The 23,675-nt window shown below is 39.9% G+C and overlaps 1 protein-coding gene across 3 annotated transcripts in view; it reads right to left on the bottom strand.

The window, feature by feature from the left end:
- The window catches only part of igsf9ba (immunoglobulin superfamily, member 9Ba), a 75,188-nt gene extending 57,885 nt beyond the window's left edge, over positions 1-17,303 (bottom strand). For all 3 annotated transcript variants that reach the window (XM_087851050.1, XM_087851048.1, XM_087851049.1), the window contains exon 1: positions 17,018-17,303. In XM_087851050.1, coding sequence (XP_087707176.1) covers positions 17,018-17,081 — 64 coding nt within the window. In that variant the 5' untranslated portion in view covers positions 17,082-17,303. The remainder of the gene's footprint in view (positions 1-17,017) is intronic.
- Positions 17,304-23,675: the final 6,372 nt, after the last annotated feature.

Raw genomic sequence — 23,675 nt, 5'->3', positions numbered from 1 at the left:
GGTCACCACTTTCATTTCCTTAATGGAGACACAGCGACCCGATAGGGTTTATAGGGGCTTATTCAGGGGGAAATATTTATGCGCTCAACAACTCATAAATGTGATACAAGGGTCCATGCTTAAGATCTTTCAAATAAAGAGTGCTGTAGATATAAAGGAATCAATGCAGTTAGGATGGTTGCAACTAGTTATTGCTTTGGCATTGTAAATGTCAGCTGAACCCAAGCTGTACAGTGAAACTATTCAAAGACACAGAGGTAGAAATCTGTTGAGTAAGATCTGCATAAATCAGACACCTAATAAATCCTGCAGACTATTATGTTTTACGTTTCTGTCCTCAGCCTGAAGTGGATTTACTGCTAAGATCATGAATTTCTGAAGGGTAACAATTCAGTTACCTGTCAAGATACATCCTTTATACGGGCAGTAGTTCAGGAAGCTTTCACATGATTCAGCAATGTAATAAACACCATAAATCAATAAAATAGCAGCTGTTGGTCAACCAGACCAGCACGTGAATCATTGCGACAGAACAGCAGTGGCGCACAGGGTCAAATCTGCCACAGATTTACACTCAAAGCGTTTTTCAAATGGCAGTGGGTTAAAATGGCTCTTCACACAAAAAGAACACTACAGTGTACTTTCAGTAATGGTCCCAGATTTGTAACGTAAATAGCCTCTCAAGGCAATTTTGGGCAACAATCAGGCAGAGAGGAGCTGCGAAAATGTTTTGATAGTAATAAGGCCCAATAACACAAAATATGAAAATAAAGGGAGTTCAGTGAGAGACAATCTTTGATTAACTCTGCTCAGATTTCTAATCTAGGCTGCCTAAACCTTGTTTTTGAAACTGGAGCAATATTTCAGGCAGTAAAACTAAAATCTAATACTTACCTCGTGCTTGGATTTGATTCAGCACATGAGCGAGGATAACCATTGCTTACTGCAGTTAGAGATTTTGTAAGGGATACATCAAACGTTAAAATGCTGTGTGGGTGGGTGGGTGCATGTGTGCGTGCTTCTCAGTGATGGGGAGCTGAATGGCGCTTTATGCTGGACAGAGCTCCTGATGTGGAGGATGTAATGGAATATAGACTGGACAGAGGCTGGAGAGAGAATCTCAAGGACATGCAGCCACTGGGCTGGAGGGGCCACTGACAGGGCGGTAATTGAATGCCAGCCTGCATGTGCTGAAGGTCACATCAGCAAATAGCCTGAGTCTGTGTGTGCCTATACATATCTGTGTTGCTGCGCTAATCTGGGCCTGCACAATTAAAACATGCAGCACCTAAACTACAACAGAATACAAACTATTCCACTCAAGGAAAGATGCAGCAGAAAGTAAAAAAAACCAAAAACTTTTTTTTTAAAAGAATTAACAAAAATACTTTAAAACTTCAATGGATTATAATTGGTGTCAGTATAATAATGAGTAACATAAACTACTACTACTTTAAGTTGCTTATTTAAAACCTTCTTATTTGAGAGGAATTTCAAAAATGCACGGATAAACAGAGTGTAGGTGTATGGGTTGTGTATAGAAAAGCCTATAATCTGATGTGTAAAAGAGGATTTAATCAGACTTTGTTAATTGAGTATCAAAGGTCAGATATAGTATATGGATTAAGGCCTTTATCTCAGAAGAATAACACAAGTCAGAATAGGAAATAACTTTGCTGAAAATGAAACACTACTATATATTGTAAATAATAATGTAAAAATATAATAAAATAATGACATTGATGGAAACAAAGAATGGATTACAGAGGAATGTGCAACATGGGAACAAATCTTTTGGAAATAATTATAAAGAAACAGGAAACTTTGGTCCAAAAAGATTATACCGTATTAGCAAAGAAAAAGCAAGGCGTTTATTTGTAGTTAGCATGCTATATTTATCTATATAGCTGTCTACACTACAATTATAACTATAGCAGTGCATATAAGAGTATAATTATATTAGCAGCTTTCATTGTCCCAAAGTCTAATTTAAAAAGTAAGGAAGAGCACCGGTGAGTCACTAACATTTTATGACTGGTAGCAATGCACTGAATTAAGGATCCAAAACTCTTTATGTAATAGACTGATACGACCCGAGCTCATGACTATATCTTTATAAAGAACACACATGCAGTATTAGCTCGACAGTCATAATTTCATGGGTACTGACACATGTTTTGGTTTCAAAAGTGAAAGCAAAAGGAAAAATGGAAGATTCGGTGGGGGATTCGGGGTAATCAGTGATTTGAAAGTTAGCTTTAGCAGAACACAGATCAAGGGTTAAAACAGGGATGGAAGGAAGTGTAGTAAAAACGAAAAACAAAACAGGAAAGGACAATGGCTTTACAACGTGTAGATGACCGTGTGAGTCATGAGATGAGATGGAAATGCTCTAAAATCAAAAAATGTCATTGTGTGATGTCTGTGAAGGTAAAAAGTTGTGTTGGACTGAGTTAATTTTTGCCAGTAATATCTAAAACTTCCAAGTTACTGTGGAATAAACTAAAGGTTGTGTGTGCAAGACCTTTAAGTCCTATATGGTACAAACATTTCAAATAAAGATGTGTGTCATGAAACGAACTTGTGAATTATTGGCAGTTTTTCTTGCTAGTTTTTGCTTCAGTTATTGTACCACTTAAACCATGAATACTCAAAGTTTCATATTGAGTAAATGTAGAAAAGAATTTATGCATCAAACCAGGGCAGAAAGATGTGGTTTGGGTTCAGAGTTGAACAATCGTCTAAAAAGTGGTGCAAATTTAGCAAAAAAAACTTATTTCTATTGTGTGCCAAGGTTTGCTGTTTTATGTTTCAAAATCCAAGTTTCTGTGTATTATGTGTTCAAAATATGGTGATTTGTGTTGGTAATTACCATCTTGGTGTTATATAGTTTTATATAGTTTTGACCACTCTGAAAAAATAACTGTGCTAAGCAATAACATATCTTTTGTTGTTGACTACTTTCCTGAAGTCTTTTTTGTATCTCCTGGCGATTCTGTTGGTAATTTTAGTCTGTCTTTATGGGTTGGATGGGGACACTGACACAATGTACAGGTTCATTTTCATTGAAATCTGAGTGGATGTTGGATGATTCATGCTAGCAACCACTGCACTTTTTTGGCCTTCAAACATTGAGTACAGATTAGTTTATAGTCTCTCTGTAAGCGGCTGAATAAGTCAGCTGTGTTGCTTGGATATGATTTGTTCGTGCTTAATATCACTTTCACTAAATCCGAAGCAGTTCCTAATAACGAATAGGGATGGGTACCGGTATCCGGTGCCATTATGGCACCGATTCTGACATAAACGGTAGTAACCAGACCGTAAAGCAGCACACATTTTGGTGCTTTTTTTTCCTGAAATGTCATACACTTTGGATTCTAGCCAATCATTTTACCTTTGCGAGCGTAGTAGGTGGGCCCAGGTGCGTACGTTCTTTTAGAGCAGAGCTACAGATTAAAAACGCCCAAGGTGAAGCGGTCAAAGTCTGGCTGTACTTCACAGCAAAAGATGCAAAGTCAGCACCCTGCAACAAGTGCTTTAAGGTGATACTGTGCAAAGGAGGTAACTCCTCGAATCTGATGAAACACCTGGCGATGTACAGCATTTTGTTAAAAGCCGAGAAATGCGCCGTATTTGATAGCTTGCTGCGAGACCTCACACCGTGCGCATCTATTGCGGGTGTGGTGCCTGTTATCGGACCCGGAGTTAGCAACATCCCCCAAAAACCCGAAGAGTAGAGTCCTGGCCCCTAGCCCTGCCAGTGTAGCAGAAATGATGACGGATGATGATGGCAGCAGCAGCTGTTCTTCTCTGCGTGAGTAGCTTAATGTTGTTCGTGTGTAATTTACGTTGAGTAGGCTAACCACGTTATTAAATTAATGCATGTAAGGTGAACTAGCAAACACCGTCGTAGTTACATCCAGCTGTCTTCTTGTTTGATGGCAGATACTCCCTTCACCCTGGTCAAAAAGGCTAAAATGACCAAAGAAAAAGTGTAAAACAGCTAAACATGAGAGATTTTTGGACAAAGTTTGTGTTTTTTCCATTGTTTAAGCACTGCTTCCAGCCAAGAGTGATGCCATAAATCCCATATACCTGCAGAAAAGGCTAACATTGTTATCTTTTTACAAAAAAACAGCTGAACATAAGAGGTTTTTGGACCAATTTTGTGTTCTCCATTCTTTAAGCACCGGTTCGAGCACCGGTTCGAGCACTGTTTAAGCACCGGCACCGTTTCAAAAGTACCGGTTTGGTACTGGTATCGGATAAAACCTAAACGATACCCATCCCTAATAACGAATGATAATCCGCTTCAAAGGACAAGCTCTTAACCTTCTACGGTGCCAGAAATTTGAATTGTTTGGTGTAGTTGTCTTTTAACATGTTGGTATCTCTCCAGACTCGACTTCAAGCTGAGGGGTGCAGGGAACAGCTTTGATTGGCACATACAGACATGTTGTCAGGCAGTGATTTATGGAACGCTTGCTTTGCGTTCTGTCGGCAGAGCACGCATTTTCAGTATCTCTCAATCAGTTTCATTTAATTGTGGCAAGCTATTGCGACTCATTGTGATTACATTTCAAGTGATTGTGGAACCCTAAGAACTGCACACAGAAAATCCTGGATTTAGACGAACCTGTAGTCTCCACATTGTTCTACGCACTTTGGTTCTTCAGTGAAGTGTAGGGATGTCCCGATGCCAGAATTGTAGTAGAAGTAATGCCACTCAATACACAATTTGATACCATAATTAAAACATAAAGATTATCGTTTAAATAACAGACATGGTAGTGGTGGACTGCTTATTACAAAATTTAACATTATATTTTGTTGAAAGTGCACAGATTAAAATGTTAAGATGGTTGCAAAGTAGTTTAACAGCATCAATACTTGCATAAAAATAGCTTAAACATTTTAGCCTATGGACCACAGATGAACGCACGACAGCAATAGTAACGTGTGTTTTAGGACAACTTAAAGGGATATTACACTGGATCTTAAAGTGGAGCTCATTCCATTTGAATTTTTGTTAACAGATCTGGATGCCAGTCTTTTAGGCGCTTTGCTAAATCGGAAGTATTTCCTCACTTGGTCTAAAAAGCACAAAAGCATCACTCATATATATGGTACCTTTGTGAATCAGGCATCTCCATTTACTTGCAAAGTACTTCCATGTGTGAACATGATTGCCTTTTTTAATTACTGAGTCGCAGCAGCTACACTAGCCGCCATCTTCCATGTGTAGTTTTTCATGTGCTTGTGAGGATCCTTGTCCTTCTTCCTCAGCATTAAAGGAAAGACCAGAGCACTAGTAACTGCTGTCCATACGCTGCCTACTGCACTTAAAAACATACTTGTACGGTATTGGAAGGATCAATTCTGGTGGATTGTTAGCTATAGCTGCCATTTACGTTACATAATTATAACATCATTAATGACCAGTGACTTTATTTTCAATTTACCTTTTGTACTAACACTTTGTCACACTTTACTTATAGAATGAATAATATTTTAACCAACATAGCTTCTCAATTAATTTAGTTTATATACATGTTATGACATAGCTGTATTTTAAAAGTTCAGCATCCATCTTTGCAGACACCCCCTCCCACCCCTCCTGTTTGGATGCCATTTTTACCACATCATGTCTCCATGCTTTCCTACGTGCTGTACTCTCTTAAGCTTTTGATCATTTAATTTCAAAGATTCATACTCTGTTTACTGTATACCATCCTGCTAATAAACTCCACTGCAGAAAACATCTAAAACAGAATTTTGAATTTCTTCCTTTCTTCTACCAACTTTTCCACCTCAGATGGGAATAAAAACGTCTCTCGCAGTTAAATATCTGCGAGCTTTTTAAGTTCCTGCTTGTTTTTTTTCTTTTTGTACAGTCTAAAAAAGGCACATAAATTAAAGCTGCACCTTGTGTCTACTCTGTGTTCTTCGGTACAGGAACAATCTGATATAGATCTCTTCATTATTTAGTCCTCTTTAATGTCTAGGTTCCCTTCCACTGACAAGCAATGCTCAGTCAGGGATGCGGTGGATGTGCTGACACCTGAACGTGCAGCAAGAGGAGAAAGAAGATGGATGTGTGAAATGAGCTTGGCTTGCCAAAGGCACAAAGGGCAAACCAACATCACTGGGCGCTGCTCTGGCAGAGCTGCACATTATAGGGGATCTCTGGCAGTAGCTGTAAGCCAGAGAAACCATTCAGTCATTTTTAAAGTCTCTCACAGCAATTTTAGATGATTTATAAATGTTTTTAAAAAAAACACACTGCAGCTAATAACACATATTAGAGAGTTCACACGGCTTGCCTAATTAAAGCTGCGCACAAGACTGCATCAGTAAACCATATGTAACCACGACACACAGCTTCTATATTCCATATGAGCTGCTCGTACATCAACTGCACGTATCTTCCTATCCTCTCATTCACTCGTTCCCTCTCTCACACGCTTGCTTCCTCTTTCACTGACTGTCACACTCAAGCTGCAGTTCAACACGATGTATGTGTGGAATCCACGTCTATCGCTGGACATATGCATATGCATGTGAATGTTTCTCCTGAATACACACATTTAAGATGTAAGACATGTGACTAACTCTTAGGAGGAGTATGTCTTGTAAATGACCTAGAAGGATAGGAACCGTTGCATTATCATCATTCAGTATCTGCAGTTGTGTTCCTGCCTTACTTTGTTCCGTAAACTACAGTTAAACTGTGTTTCAGTCCTTTTCATACATATTAACACATACAATTTGTCAAATCTCATTTGATAACAATAAGATAACAGTATTTGTTTTGTTAAAATGCACACCAGTTAGCCACAAATTTCAAACTATCGACAGTCAAAGTGAATGCCACTGATCACCTCTTCACAATGCAATGTTCTACTGTGAGACTTTAGTTTGCTATTTATATGGGGATTACTTTACTGCTGATCTAACCTAGCAGACCAGCACAACCCTCATTGTTAAAGCACTCCCTGATGGCAACAGCCTCCCCAAACAGGGCAGTGGATGTAGCTACAGGGCTTGATTAGCACAAAAACACAATCTGACTGAACATCTGCAGGATCCATAGAGACCCCACTGTGCAACCCACAGAACCCAAAGGATCCACTGCCAACATCCCAGTGCCAAGACGCCCCACTCCCACAAGTCCATGGTGGTGCTACCACTGGGATCTGCTCAATATTATGCACTGATCTATATAATAAACATTCAAAAAACAAATATGGTAAGTTATTTATAAAGGAACCTGCACATTCATTAACATGAAGTTCATCGTGCAAATATGCCAGATTCAACCATACAAGCTCATTTTTAGCTGTAGTACCAAGTTAAGTTGCAAAAGCATGTAAGCTTAGACACTAAGAGACAGATACATGAATGATAAAAGGAAACCATAACCATAAACACACAAAACACAAGAATGCAATCAATAAAACACAGGCAGTAAAAACAGAGACTTTCAGTGACAGCACTTTAGATTATGACAGCATGTTTGAGTATCCAGCAAGAGTTAAGAGATGCTTCTACTATATCAGGTATGTCCTGCTCAGTAAGAAAACACTGACTGCCCAAAATGCCCCTTTTTTTGCAATCCACCCTAAATAATGAAGCGCTTTACAAGCGGCGTTCTGTTCTGTCTCATACTCCTTTAACCGTATCTGTGCAATCCTATTTATGTTACGTCAGATGGACAAGATATGTTGATATAACGCAGTGCTGTCCACCACCACGGCTCTACTAACACCCTCAGCATAAAGTAGAGTTATCACCTTTCTGATAATGTCAACAAAACCTGAAAATGAAGAAGCTTTTGTAGATGCAGAATTTATGGGAGAGCCGCTGCGTTGGTTCAGAATTGATCGGACAAATGCTGCTAATAGGATTCTCACTGACTGTATATGGCATATAGATTATCTGTAAAATGATGCCTGAACTACTGAAGAATGACTATAGAGACTGTTGAACAAAGTCTGTCAAAGAAACAAACAGGTCAGCCTGCAGCTGGAATGCTTCTTCAGTGGGGACTTTAAGGGTTCAGTATTGTAAGACCTAATCAAATAAATTAAACCTAATTTGACCTCAACTAAAGGAAACAATGAAAACTGATTTCTGTTATATGTAGTTCACTGTGTATAATCAAGTAACTGACCATGTTCATGAAGAGGACTCCGCTCTGCCTCCTTTAATGAAGCGCCTTGGTGTTATCTGCTCAGTCCAGCCCAGTCTGTCTGGATCTTTATCTCCAACTCCCAACACCGAAAGCTAACATGGTCAGGGACTTGTCTTTGCATTCACCGCTTGCTACTTGAACATATACGGCTGACTCTGATCAGAATATGGTTCTTTTTTTTTTATCAGTCACTGAACTCAGTCCAAAAAGTCCTCATGAATAAATGACAACAACCTTCTAAGTCATGCCTAATCCAAGGTTAACATATGTTTTAACATAGTATTTGCCTGCACTTTCTGAAACAGGAAAAGCATCCATCCCTGAGACTTTTCATATCAATATACGAACATCACAGTGTATCCAGTTTCCTCATTATTTGTATTGCTCAACAAAAAACCCCAATGTTTTTTCCTTTGATTCTAAAATAAAGACATCATCAGAGATCTTTGTGGAAAAGCAACAGACCTCAAGTTCTCTCACTGGTTGTTTCACCATTAAAGGCTTCAACAAACAACAATTAACATTAACATTTAAACTGTTAATCAACCAATTACTTACCTCATCAAACATCATAAAACAGTGCAAAACATTTTAATTTTATATTTTCAAATATAACATAGGTTTTCCAAAAAAATGTTCATTTCTAAAAAGCAAAACTTAAAATATATATTTATATATATTTATAATTTTAATAAATGACAAATTAAAAAGGCATGAACATTTTTTTGTATCGAAAAAATATCGAACCATGACACCAAAGTATCGAACCGAACCGAACCGAACCGTGAATTTTGTGTATCGTTGCACCCCTAATATATATATATACATGATAATACATGTTAATAAAATACATGATATAAAAATGTCATATAGCGACATAGTTGCTATAGCAACACCATGTTTTTCCGTTCAGTAATGCAACAAGACAAGCCAAGGCATGTCTAAGAGCGAGAGCAGCATGTCAGCCTAGGATCATGATTTAGTACCTAAAAACAAAGCTTTGTCAACAACCTCCAAAAAAGCACAAAACCTTGCAAAATAAGCAAAAAATAAAATATGCCCACTAAAGGTGAAAGCAAAAACTTGAGAGGATATCTGGTGAAAAAGCAAAATGCTAACGCTAAGCTAGCCAAGAACCCAGAGTGAAAGCTGAGTGAATGCCGACCCAAACAACCAGACCCTTAACTTCAACAGGTAACAAGCAGATGAGCCGTCGAGCTGCAGCCTCCCTCTCTACCTGTTCACGTTTCTAAAGCAGAAACACTCGCTTTTTTGTGCCGGTTTACATTCTTATCAATTCCCATCCCCAGCTCCTGAAGACTTACAATGTTGTTACTTTAGTTACCGTTAAACCAAAGTAACTAAGGTACTGTTAAGGAAAAACACTTCTGAAACACGTTATATTACCATTTGCTTCCATTTGACTAATGGAAAATGCATTTCCTTACACTAATAAATGCTTCTGTCTGTAAGGTGCACACATCAGTGAAACACTGTTCAGTATTTTTTTCTATATTGTCAGAAATAGCGCTATCACAAGTTTGCTTGAAATATCATGATAGAATTTTGAAGCTGTATCACCCACACCTAACTGAATTAGTGACCCACTTATTGTTCATTTCCTCTCAGTTTAAATCCCTGATTAATCTTTAAGTACATTTTTTTGATCCACTGCCTTTTTAATCAAATTCACTTTTTATTTACTTTTTAGCCACATGTGAAGAAATGCCGACTTGACAACTTGTACATATCACTAAACCTGACATACTGAGGCACATTATATTACTCTTATCACTGCAAGCAGTGAACTGCTACATGCTTCGAGAGAGATGAGGATCAAAAGGCTGCAGGTGTCAGTCCATCCAACGAGAACCACATATTCTGAAAAACTGGCTTTCCCAGAATGCTGCAGGCTTTGTTTGGAGACTCCGCTGGGACTGGACTGGCTGAAGGAGGAGTGAGTAGAGAAGGGAGGGGGCATCAGCAGAAAGAGCTGGCACATGCCCAGTACTGAAAGTCTGCCATCCACAGCTTGAGCACGGCCCCTCTCCTAAGCTTACTAAGCTTTACTCTCACGACAGCGAGTGACAACGTAAGGCGCAGAGAAAAACTGAGAGAGTGAGAGAAAGAGTTTGTACAGTATGTCTGCAGAAAAACGATTGGTTGGACAGAATCAAGAGAGGATCATTGCAGAACTGTTTGGCAGGCATATAAAGCAAAGTCACACTGGACAAATATTTCAAGTTTAAACTGATATGAAATGAATAATAAGTGATTAATCAATGCTTCTTAATTCTTAACTGAGAACCCAAAACTGAAAAAAGGTTTATGTACTTATAACTTTATGCTCAACTTGACAAGAGGAAAGAAAAATCAAGGACTTCACATGACTTGAACTGCCCAGTTTGTGTGGGCCAGAAGCTACTGTCTCTATTACCAATCAACTTAATTCAGTCGGGCGATTAAATAATGGAAAGCTTCTTATTCTGAGAAACTAAACTGTTGGGCCCATAGTATCAACAAATATAATGAAAACCTAAAAAGAAGTGATGGGAGAAAAAACCTTTAACCACATTATGAGTGTTGATGTTTCATAGTTTGCCCACTACAACTTCCCCGTTGGCCACATATGTGTTTGGAGGGCCACAAACACAGGAGCTGATCTGATCAGAGTCACTGAGAGAGTGTAAACTATTAAATAAATAACTACACACAACAAATGTTAGCGAAATCTGCTTATGTTTTGTGTGTCTGAAAGAAGTTTGCTGCATGTTTTTATTATGATGTACATGTGATATATCAGCCGGGTCACGTGACAGTTTGTGAAACAGTCACAAAAAATGAATCCAATTTTTTGTGTTCATGCACACCAGCTGTTATGAACATGAATTTGTAAGCAAAGCATTTAAATAGGATATGTATTTAATGTCAAAAACATGGCGGGTTTTTTTTTTAGAGAAAGCAGGAAGTTGTCACTGTGGCAACCAGGAAAAAAAGACATGGCAGCCAGTATTTTAACTTACATCATGATAATTTTGTAAATCTAACTCAGTAATTTCTAATAAAGTAGCATAATTGCAATTTATAATGCATTTAAAAAACATAAAAATGAAACTGTGACATGTATGAGTTGTATTTGAGCCTCTGGTATGAAAGACAAGATGACTTATTTCTCTTCCACCCTGTTCCACCTAAAATAGCTGGAATTTTTTGCTCTCTTTTAATCAGTACATTTCAAAAGTCATGTTCAGGGGCACAAAGAAAATATGGAAAATTCATGTCCTCCAGCACGAATCAACAGATAAAAGGTCATGACTATATTATGAAGTGCTGTGAGTCCAGACTGTATACATATGTATTTATTTATGTTCTTAACTCATTTTATGATGTGAATTATTGGCCTCTTGGCTAAGTGCAGTTTCCAAACTATATTTTCCCTGGAGGATAGTAAAGACTATTGAATCCAAACTACTGACAACACAGAAAATCTGAAATCTTTAATTAAATTGGCTTTTGGGTCCAGTGAGGCCATGGTGTCAACGCCAAAGAGCTCTAATGCAGATGCACTGGCACCCAGTCCCTAAAGTAATTTTGGTTATTCCAGCTTGTTTTCCCCCAGTGAACTGTGTGCTCATTAAGTGCAGATTGTCTGACACAGAAGTCAGACAATCATGGAAATTGGATGCATAAAATATCAAAATCAGGTTTTAACAAATCAAAACCAGAAAAAAAACAATTCAACAGTCATTATCTGATTTTGCATGTGTGTGTGCAGGTGTTTGTCACATTCATTAAGTAAAAACAGTTTTAATTCTCGATTAAAAGTGAAGAAAAGAAATCAAACATGGATCATATTAAATCTCTAATCACATTAAACCATAAATTCAATCTAAACCAAATTTAACTCTTTATTTGTTGTGTTTTTAGTCATTTTAAATAAATTGTGAAACTATCACCAGAATAGTCTTGCTTTCCTAAACCTAATTTTTGACTGCTGTTCACAAAGATTAGATCTTATAGAAAAATCACAGTTCCTATTCAGTCACCACATAAAACATCATTAAACCCAACTGTAGTGGAAGTTTAAAGAAAGAAGCCACAGTGGATGCCAGACAAATTAAAACTCTGCTGTCAAAACAGTATTTCAACCATATAACGAACTGCAGCCTCACTTAATGTCCCAGACAGTTCTAGCATCCAGACAAAAACCGAAGGCAGACCCATTTATCTGAACGACAATCTGAATCAGGACCCACAGACGCAGTAGGAGGGCTTTCAGACGGTGCCTCGGTGCTTCGGGGAGCCCTCAGATATGTGAGTGACATTTCTGACACCTTCATAAATCCCATCTGCATCTGTATATCCAGCTCATTTAAGAACAAGCGTGCCAAGCCATGGCTCATAAGGGAGTTCCGGATCCAGTGAAACATCAAGGAGGTGGCTCACAAGAAGAGAAATACAGATGAATACCATCTGGCCAAAAGCCAGCTCGACAAACTCTTAAAAAACAGAGAGTCCCAGCAGAGGACCAGGGAGGAGATCAGTAAGCCATCAGTGACTCTGAAAATAGTCCTTCAAGTGTACCACTTCCCAACAATGGCCAATGACAATTAATTACTTCTGTATTGCCGTCAGTGTCCCTCACGCTTCACCTTCATTGGTTGCCAAGTCACTGTTGACTTTGCTGAGCTAACCTCAGCTGTCCCTCACCATATGCCGTCTCCCCAATGGGCACTTGGCAAAAATAAAAAATAAGAAATGTCTAGTTCCTGTGACTGATTGTTCACCGAATCAGAAAAATATGGTGAAACTGTTGATTACATTTGGTGAAGAGGTTATAAAGAGGATGCTGAAGCTTAACTATAAATAATGTCTCCGTTTGCTTTTGGAGACACAGAAACAACAAGTAACAGTCCTTAAATCCTACTAAACACCTTCTTTCTGTGGTGCCTTGCTACTTGGGGCAAAAGAAAAAGAGTAACAAATGTTGGAAATAATCAGTAACAAATGAGTAGTTACCGTTGTGTGTGGCTCAGTTAATGGTGCAGGTTAATGAGGACTTGAGGGTAGCTACTAATTAAAAAACAAGAATGACTACAAACTAATGATTACCTAGTGGTTCACTAATATGCTACTTTTTGAGATAGCCGTTAGATGATCAAATAAGATAGATCATAAAATATTAGTTTGCATCATAATTTTATGAGTTTGAAGTCTTATCAGAAACTTTCCTACACTTTACAATAATTCCATTCAATGATTCAATTTTTTTCTGTTTTATTCACATAGTGCAAAAATCACAAGAGTTGCCTCAAGGTGCTTTATATTGTAAGGTAAAGACCCTACAATAATACAGAGAAAAGCCCAACAATCAAACAACCACCTATTAATATATACTTGGTAACAGTGGGAAGGAAAAAGTTCCCTTTAACAGGGAGAGACCTCCTGCAGAATACTTTGAGGAGTGGTTTTACAACTCTTGAAAATGACAATACAAAGTAATCCTTACCTGAATGACAGCAGTGGACTCAATTAACAAATTATGGGACTACTTTCGTATAACTCAGTGCTGCTTTACTCGAGAGTCCTGGTCACACTCCAGGAATCATGTCTCTTTCAGATGGAAATCCAAATTTTTGCCAAGAACTGTTTAAGACTTATCAACCAATGAAGGATCAGAACCTAAACTACTCATTGTAATTTTATAAGCTCTGTGCATGCCTCACAGTGTATTACAGCAAACACATTTGCAGATGATGCCTCGTCTACATCTCAAAATGCACTTTAAGTACCTATAAAGGACGCGTAAAGCCTGTGCAAAACCCTGTTGTACCATTAACACAACTTAGTGTTTTAAGACTATTCTAGTCCAAAAATCAGTTTTATTGTCACTGCAGGTGTATCAGTATATTATATTTTGATTTGCTTTCTGAGGCTATCTTGTATGTCTATCCTGTATGTGTTCAATTAGAACTTTCTTTCCTAAAATTCTTTTTATCTTGTAGCGTTGATCCAAATATCTAAATGTGATTTATTTTAATACATTATCAAATATTAACATGCAATCTCATCTGAAAGTTACATTGTGTAAAATCTTACCTCTAGATGTTTTTATCCCTCCCAATTTAGGTGCACAATCCTAGCTACAGTAGCCACTGTAGGACAAAAAACTCTGGTCACCATTCATCTATAGTGAGTGTAGACTGTCAGTCTGCTGTTTACCCTAGCTGTCAATATGTGTCTACATCCATTTCTGGTGGAGGAGGCTGTAAAACTTAAAAGGAGTCCAATACGAGTTGATGAGTCAGTGAAGCTCACTTCTCTCAAATGACAGCCATACTGAGGTGCTGAGGCTGAGAACTTTTCTGTCAGTTAGTGCTGCTGCTTTTGTGGTATTAGCTGCTGTTAGCCTCTGTTTGCTGCTGTTAGCCTCTGTTAGCCTCTGTTACAACATTCATTAAAGGGGATTTAACATCGTTGGACTTGGACACTTAGTGAATGAATTCTCATACAATGTGAGAATGTAATCAAACTATCTCAACCAGTATATTCAAGAAGGCGGGGGATCACAGCCATTACATCAAACCAATGTCTGCTCCTATGCATTTTTAATTGATTAAGTCTAGGTTTATGAGAATTTAATTTATTTTTGGAAGACACAATCACACAGTCAATGTATATTAATAAGTAAAAAAAAGAATACTTTTTCCCCATTAAATAACCTGAAAAACAACTGAATGTAGCTTAAAAAAATGAATTATATAAATGTGATAGTATCTGAAATAATAATAATTATATCTCATTACACAAAACATTCTCCATTTATGCAATAAAATATCTATGTGCAACTATTTCTGAGACCAGACACCAGACATCATGAATTTAAGTTTGAAACATGTCATCATTTTGCTGCAGGCTCACGGTCATTTATTAATACCTAGCACTGAGCAAAGTGCACATACAACAAAAACCCAGCCATGAAAAATGAGCCAAGTCTCAGCTCATCTGAGATCCAACTTTGATTCTCTTTCTTTGGAGCAAGTACGTTTCTGGCCATTTGTTTTGTCCATTGGAATATAAAAATTGGACCTGAAGCCTCCATGCAGGGAAGAGTAAATTACATAATCTGCAGTGGCAAATCCATCAAACTTTATGAAAAATATAGCATTTCAATAACAGGGTAGTTGTTTCACCTTGCCTACAGTGCATATGCTAAGCTAGGCTAAATAGTGGCAGGGTGTAGATTCTCAATTAATGGACACACATGAAAGTAGTAATGTTCTTCCAAATAATTAGCTGCCATAGTAAATACTGATGTTAATGTTTCAGCACTATGCTACATTTTCAACTATTTTCAACTGTACCTATACTGATACTTAACACGTCGTTTCTTGTTCGCTATTAACCAAAAATTACATCAAAACACTTTATTTATTGTCAGAAATCCTTAAACTCTGAGCACAGGTCAGTGTGCGCTGTAGTTCACGAACAGTCAAAAAAGGCACAGTTGGTGTTTTCATGCTTTGTCAGTGATTTTGTGTGGTAGCAGGCTACAATCAGACGGTATATTTAGGGTCCCTGTAATATTTGAAGTAGACCGCCTCTCATTTGTAGTCACTAATAGCCTATGTCGTGATTTGTGAGGCTTAAATCACCTTCTGTGCAGTGACTATATCAGACAACACCTTTGAATCGATATGATTAAGATCCCCATCTATGTAAGGCAGATGATGAGTGTTTAAAAAAAACCCTCTGAGCGGTTTCTGTTCCTAAATCAAACTCGTTTCACTACATTGCCTCAAGATTTCATATTGGGCTTATCTTGGCCTTGGCTGACATCACAGGAGGAGTCAGACCTGTGAGCAGACCAGTTTTGACTGGGTATGTGGGGGTCATTGGGATAAGTACTAGGGGACAACTTGGCACATGTCTCCCTCCTCTGGACACAAGTGGAAAAGCAAGGTTAAGTAAGTACATGGGTCAATACAGAGTGCTCGGTAAAAATAAATAAATAAATATGAACAAAAGGGAGATTGTGCAGGTTGTAACTGCAGGAATGACTAGTTTACAAAGCTCTTAGATCAGCACAAGGCGAGTCTTGCAGCCTGGGTGCTTAGTGCATCACATACAGCACCGTGACCCCCCTCCCTCCATCCATCCATGTGCAATGTGAAATTCAGCATACAAATCCCATGCATGCTGCAGCGGGCTCTATCAAATCCAAGAGTGCATTTTATCTGACACGTGATGCATTATTTAGTTACTTTTCCATTTTGAGGGCTGAGACGGTCACACCCCTCTCTGGAGAACTCAAATGGGACTGCTTGCTATGATAGCCTACAATGCACACATTTCCCCTCAGCAGCAGCAGCAGCAGGGACGTTATCTTCCAATCTGCTCGCTGCTTTATCACCCAAATGAGCCTCACATATTTCACATACACGGGCCAAACCCACCAGCCACATTAATAGAGCTATCTTTGCCGTGATCAGTCATCGTGGACACATGGATGTGTTATCAGAATTAGGCTATCTCATTTCAGGTAACCATGTAAATGAGCCAGGCCGTTTTCAAGGCAATTTTTGTTTCCCTGACAGCCTTTAACCAGGGCTAAACTTTCACGTGACATATAAGATATGCAGCCATTTGTTAGAATCAAATTGCCCCACAGTTCATATGACCTAACATACAGAAGAAGAAGGAAGGAGGGGGGGAGGCAAAAAAAAATCTTGCGATCAGAACAAGCAGCACCAAGCACACGCGAAGACAGCAGAAATCAAAAGCTATGTGCGGCACAAGATATATTGCACTTCAACTCACCTTGAGCGGCCGTTCCTCTGGTGCTGAATACACTTGCTATCAGAGTGGCCACATACCAAATCATAGTACTATTGCCGACCAGCTATTACCACGCAAAGTGCCCCGTTCAACCAATCTCTCATATTCGACCTTGCACCTCGCGGTCTCTTAGCACAAGCCCCTTTTCATATCCTATTTTCTTTCCTCGTGGCGTTTCCCTTCATCCCTTCCCTCCCCCGTCCTTCCATCCGCATCCTCTCCCGAAGAGACAGAGCACCTGCACCGCCGCGTTTGTAGTAGACGGAGCCGTTTTACGAGCGCATAGTGAAACCAAGTGTGAGAATGCAGCCACAGGTCCGCCTCTCCTGTCACTGGATTGGCTGCTGATTGAGTCTTTGGGGCGTGTATTGGTTCTCCTTACGCCCCGCACCCGAATGACAGGAGAATCGGCCGTGCGCCGATTCAAGGTGAGTTGGAGCGTGCCGTAGTAGTGGAACCGCAGTATCATGCGCATTGACAAGAGAGCCCGTGTCCACATCTTTGAACACCTCTCCTAAAGTGTCCCCACGTGCACCATCACCGCACGCCATCCATTCATCCACCCACTTGCCTTTTGCATTATTCCTGATATCAATACTGGCAACCCCCCCAATCCCGCCACATAGGTTGCAGGTTGACTGTGTGTGTAATGAAAATGGGGGACGCTGGTGGAGCTGTGTGACTCATCTGTGGCTCCTCCACAGCCGTCGGTAGCTGTCATGTCGCTGTTGCCGGTTTAAAACACTCGTTTTTTTTAGGGGTTTGGGGGGTTTCGCTACTGTGCCGTGTCTGGCTTTATTTGCTGGGTGTGGCGACACATGCGAGAGCGTTTTCCACTATTTTTTCCTCGATGGCCGCGAGCGTGAGGATGCAGCTCCATCCTGCTGCCCACTGCGTACACATGGTTGCCACTGATAAGGGTGCCTCAGATTCACCCCCTCTGTTTTTCTACATGCATGACCACAGAGGATTCAGATTCAGAACGCCTGTGCGTCTCTGGCTGCTCCACATCAGCTCAGATCGCGCACAAACTACACTCCTTACACGCTCCTGCCGCCGCCGCCGCCGCCGCTGCTGCCTTGTTACTGAAGATAAACATGTGGGTGATCTATCATTTTAGCAAAGTCTTGCAGCTGAATTTGTCTCATTTTTGCCTCGACATTTCTGTCTGTCTTGTCTGTCTGTCTCACCCCTCCCTCCTTTTTTTTCCCTTTTTTTGCTCCTGCGTGAAATCAAAGAAAAATCTACAAATGTGACCAAAAAAAAAATCAAAGACACCCCCCCCCCCCTTTTTTTTTTTTGTCTGGAAACCATGCAGTGAAGTGATATTGTCATAAGGCATTTGAATATTTTAGCACACATTTGAAATCCACTATAGGGCTCAGTTTTTACTGGGATTAAACCTCAAGCATTAAGCCTCCTCCACATAAGCTCGGGCATATGTGTTAAATGCAGTAGCATTTAAAAGGGACAGACATACTGAAGTATCATACAGAATACAGTCTCTAACTCATCTTCGAGATGAGTTGCACTTTATCTCAGATGTGGGACATTTTGATGTAATATTCAAACAAAAGATAATTCCCCATTCTTTATTTTGGTGATGGTGGTGATGCACTAATGTCACCTTAAATTCAAATAAAGGCGTCAGGTTCAGGTGTGGTTACTTACAAGACCAAAGCTGTGATCCATGCATCCTCTTCAGGGTGGTAGTGTGGCTGGAGCCCATCGCAGCTGCAACAGGGCGAGAGGCAGGGTACGCCTTGGACAGGTCACCCGTCTGTTGCAGGGCTAACACATGGAGACAGAAAACCATTTGCACTCACATCACATCTATTGGCAACTTCAAATCACTAGTTAACCTAACCCCACTACCTTCATCTCTTTGGACTGAAGGAGAGAACCTGTGCAATATGCAAACTCCAAATAGAAAGGCCCCAGCCAGATGGTGGATTTGAACCCATGCAGGACCTTCTTGCTGTGAGGCAACTGTGCTAACCACTGCTCCACCATGCCGCCTGGCATGATTCAGATAATCTTATGAGACCTTCCACTTATCATTATGCTGTAAGCAAGCATTTACCCCATTCAGATTCTTTTTCTTTCACCCTCTCTATGTTACTTGCTTCCAGCCTTCGCATGGGCTCACACAAGATGAGGGGTTAAGGATTTATAAGACAGGAAGTAAGTAAAATAATAATTTATATTGAATGTACCTTTATTGTGAAATTCCACAGAGCTTTGCAGTACCAAGCCTCTAAAAAGTGTTCCAATGAATCAAACTTCGTGCAGATATGAGGTAGAGGTAGCATCTGCTCCTCCCTCACAGCAAGCTGTAGCATGCTGCATACATGTTTCGGTGCAGCTCTTATAGGTGTGAGAAGCAGTGCAGGATGCTAAAGAAAGCCTCCCTGAGCTCATGTTGTGCCAGTAAGAGAACAGCCTGAATGCTGCTGCTGCTGCTGGAAGGAAGGCTTTACTCAGCAGCAGGCTCAATGGCATATACAATGCAAGTTGTGAGTCATAAATTATGAGTCCTAATTATCAATAGCAGTGTGGCAGGAAGCTCTTGTTTAGTCATGCCCCTACATTTAAACTCCGCAGAGAGAGCTGCACGGAAGAAGTGTTAGCAATGCAGCTCGAGCCATTTGGAAGGTGGAGCATCCGTCAGATTCTCACAATTGCTGCCGGTGGAGTTGTGCAGCGTTGTGCTGTGGCTGCTACATGGCAAAACAAGGTCATATTACCGCCAGACCCCCCTTCCCTCTCCAACCCTCACCTAAAGTTACAGAAGTGCTGACACAACACCAGGACACATTATAGGCCTATACCTTGAATAGCCCGAGCCTTTGATGAGCCTGTTTCCACAGGGACAAACATGACATTTGCTTCAAAAGACCACAGAAGAGCCTTTTTTGTTGTTGTTGTAATTTCTATGGAGAACTTGATTTTCTATAACGAATGGCAAAGAAAAGATAAGAGTTAGGATAATCTCTTATGTAACACCACTTCTATTAGTTTTACAGCTCCAATCGAGGAGGCTGAGGACAGTTATTACCAAATGGAGCAAGGGAACATAAAAAAGTCTATATTTTTAAATATAGTGTGAACCAGTCGTGCTGTCTGGAAAATAATTTCAGGGATTTTTTTTGTGGAAAACAGTAATTTCTTTTAATAAATGTATCATTAATCAGATTTCGGTTTCACCACATCCTTGCTGAAGAATGCTTTAAAGTGTATCAGTAAAATTTTGGTGCAGCATTTCTGATTTTGATAATTCAAGGTCACGTTGCTGCATGTTGCATCTGCTGAATTTCTACACGTAAAGGAGGCTTATTACATGTTTTTTTTTTGTGCTTGAATAAAAGATTATATCACTCCACTACCACCAAGTCCTGTACACTTACTTATTTTTAGGGTCATCATCCGGTGGGATCATCTCAATCTGTCGCCACTGTGAGCAGACAAGTTTTTTTTCCATGTCCTCCACAAGATTACTCTAAAAACTGGAAAAGAATACAGTTATAGTGTCCTTAATCCACAATTTCCAAACAAAACCCACAGCAAATCCTGGCTCTGTTCCTTTATTGTAGTGTATTTAAAATCCAGTGCAATATGCATAGGCTCAAATGCTCCCACAGACTCGGATGCTTTAGTGACAGAGACATATGGGTGTGTACACTGAGGGCCCCGTCCAGCATCAGTCAGTCAGGCTGCAGCTCGCTAACCTGCTTGCACCAAGCAAGATGTCAAGGACGTCGACTGCTGAGCAGATGTTCTGCTGCATGTCTGTTTATGGTGTTTTTAAAAGCTCCGTAGGTTATGATCATCTCAGACGGTTTCTAAGAATAATTCACACTTTTGGCCATTAGTGGTCAGCAGTGTTTTACACAACAGAATAGCCCTGCTTTTCAACTTTTATTTTTATTTGCTGGTTTATTTTTGTGTTGGAGCAAAAAAAAAAAAGTGGGATTAATTTTTCAAAAATATGAATCAGCTCTCACTATGACTTTTACAAGTTCAGAGTATTGATTAGCTTGTAGTTCACTTTCCCTTTCACATGTCTGATGAAACAGTCATTATCAATAGATGGTGTGCTGCATTAACTCATAGCGCTGCTACTACAGGGTGGGCCATTTATATGGATACACCGTAATAAAATGGGAATGGTTGGTAATATTAAAGTCCTGTTTGTGGCACATTAGTATATGTGAGGGGGCAAACTCCTCAAGACGGGTGGTGACCATGGTGGCCATTTAGAAGTCGGCCATCTTGGATACAACTTTTGTTTTTTCAATAGGAAGAGGGCCATGTGACACATCAAACTTATTGGTAATGTCACAAGAAAAACAATGGTGTGCTTGGTTTCAACATAAATTTATTCTTTCATGAGTTATTTACAAGTTTCTGACCACTTATAAAATATGTTCAATGTGCTGCCCATTGTGTTGGATTGTCAATGCAACCCTCTTCTTCCACTCTGTACACAGTGATAGCAACACGGCAGGAGAAATGCCGCACAGGCATCCAGTATCCATAGTTTCAGGTGCTGCACATCTCGTATCTTTACACCATAGACAATTGCCTTCGGATGACCCCAAAGATAAAAGTCTAAGGGGGTCAGATCGGGAGACCTTTCATTCAACTGGCCCACGACGACCAATCCACTTTCCAGGAAACTGTTCATCTGGAAATGCTCGGACCTGGCACCCATAATGTGGTGGTGCACCATCTTGCTGGAAAAACTCAGGAAACGTGCCAGCTTCAGTGCATAAAGAGGGAAACACATTATCATGTAGCAATTTCAAATATCCAGTACCCTTGAGGTTTCCATTGATGAAGAATGGACCCACTATCGTTGTACCCCATATACCACACCAAACCATCACTTTTGTTGGTCCAACAGTCTTCGAGGGATCCATCCAATGTGGGTTAGTGTCAGACCAATAGCGGTGGTTTTGTTTGTTAACTTCACCATTCACATAAAAGTTTGCCTCATCACTGAACAAAATCTTCTGCGTGAACTGAGGGTCCTGTTCCAATTTTTGTTTTGCCCATTCTGCAAATTCTGGGCGCCGATCTGGGTCATCCCTGTTGAGATGCTGCAGTAGCTGGAGTTTGTAAGGGTGCCATTTGTGAGTAGCTAATATCCACCGAAGGGATGTTCGACTAATGACGCTCTCCAGTGACATGCGGCGAGTGCTACGCTGTGGGCTCTTGCTGAATGAAGCTAGGACAGCCACTGATGTTTCTTCATTAGTGACAGTTTTCTTGCGTCCACATTTTGGCAAATCCAACACTGAACCAGTTTCACGAAACTTAGCAAGCAGTTTGCTAACTGTAGCATGGGAGACGGGTGGTCTCGTAGGGTGTCTTGCATTGAAATCTGCTGCAATGACCCGGTTACTGCGTTCACCAGATATCAACACAATTTCGATCCGCTCCTCACGTGTTAACCTCTTCGACATGTCAATGGCTGTGAACAAAGAGAAACTTGTAAATAACTCATGAAAGAATAAAGTTACGTTGAAACCAAGCACACCATTGTTTTTCTTGTGACATTACCAATACGTTTGATGTGTCACATGGCCCTCTTCCTATTGAAAAAACAAAAGTTGCATCCAAGATGGCCGACTTCTAAATGGCCACCATGGTCACCACCCGTCTTGAGGAGTTTGCCCCCTCACATATACTAATGTGCCACAAACAGGACTTTAATATCACCAATCATTCCCATTTTATTACGGTGTATCCATATAAATGGCCCACCCTGTAGTTTTAATAATAATGATGATCCATCTGGGACAGAAACAGAAAACATGTATACATATGCAAATTTCTGTCATATGATAGACAAAATGACTTTTTGACATGTGTGAGTCAGTCTGAAAAAACTGCTTTTAGCTCAGTGTCTTCTTACTGTTTCACTTACATTTCAAGCACAAATGCCTCAAATTAGCCTGTCAAATGTCAAATATTCAGTCTGTGGGACTTTTTTTGATGGGATAAAACAGGGAATCTGGGAAATAATAGTACACTATACTTTGATATTTGTTCTAGAGCAAGGAATTATATCAGATGTCATATATGGATTGACATCTGGTGATTGTGGAGGCTCTTTCAGTACAGTGAACTAATTTTCATGTTGAAGAATCTAGTTTGAGATCATTTGAGCTTTGTGGCACGGTACTATATCCTGCTGGAAGCATCCATCAAAAGAAGAGAACACTGTGGTCACAAAGGGATGGACATGGTCAGCAAGAATATTCAGTCGGGCTGTGGTGTTCGGACAATGCTCAGCTGGTAGTAAGAGGCCCAGAGTGTGCAAAGAAAATATCCACCAGTCCATTACAACAGCACCATCCTGAACTGTTGAGCACAGATCAATGCTTTCATGTTTACGCCAAATTCTCACCCTGAAATCATGACTCATGACTCAAGACTCAGAGAATGTCCCATTTTGGTGAGCCTGTGTGAATTGTAGCCTCATTTCCTGTTCTAGCTGACAGGAATGACACCCAGTGTGGATTTCTGTTGCTCTAGTCCAATTAGTATATTGGTTTAATCTGTTGTACAGTCAGAGATGCTCTTCTGCTTGGCTGTAACAAGTGGGTTTTTTGAGTCACTGTTCCCTAGACTT

The sequence above is a fragment of the Neolamprologus brichardi genome, chromosome 14 (assembly GCF_056152115.1).
Source record: "Neolamprologus brichardi isolate AB-2024 chromosome 14, ASM5615211v1, whole genome shotgun sequence".
NCBI classification, from domain to species: Eukaryota; Metazoa; Chordata; class Actinopteri; order Cichliformes; family Cichlidae; genus Neolamprologus; species Neolamprologus brichardi.
Note: the sequence above shows the minus strand (reverse complement) of the source record. Positions and strands in the feature narration are given on the sequence as shown.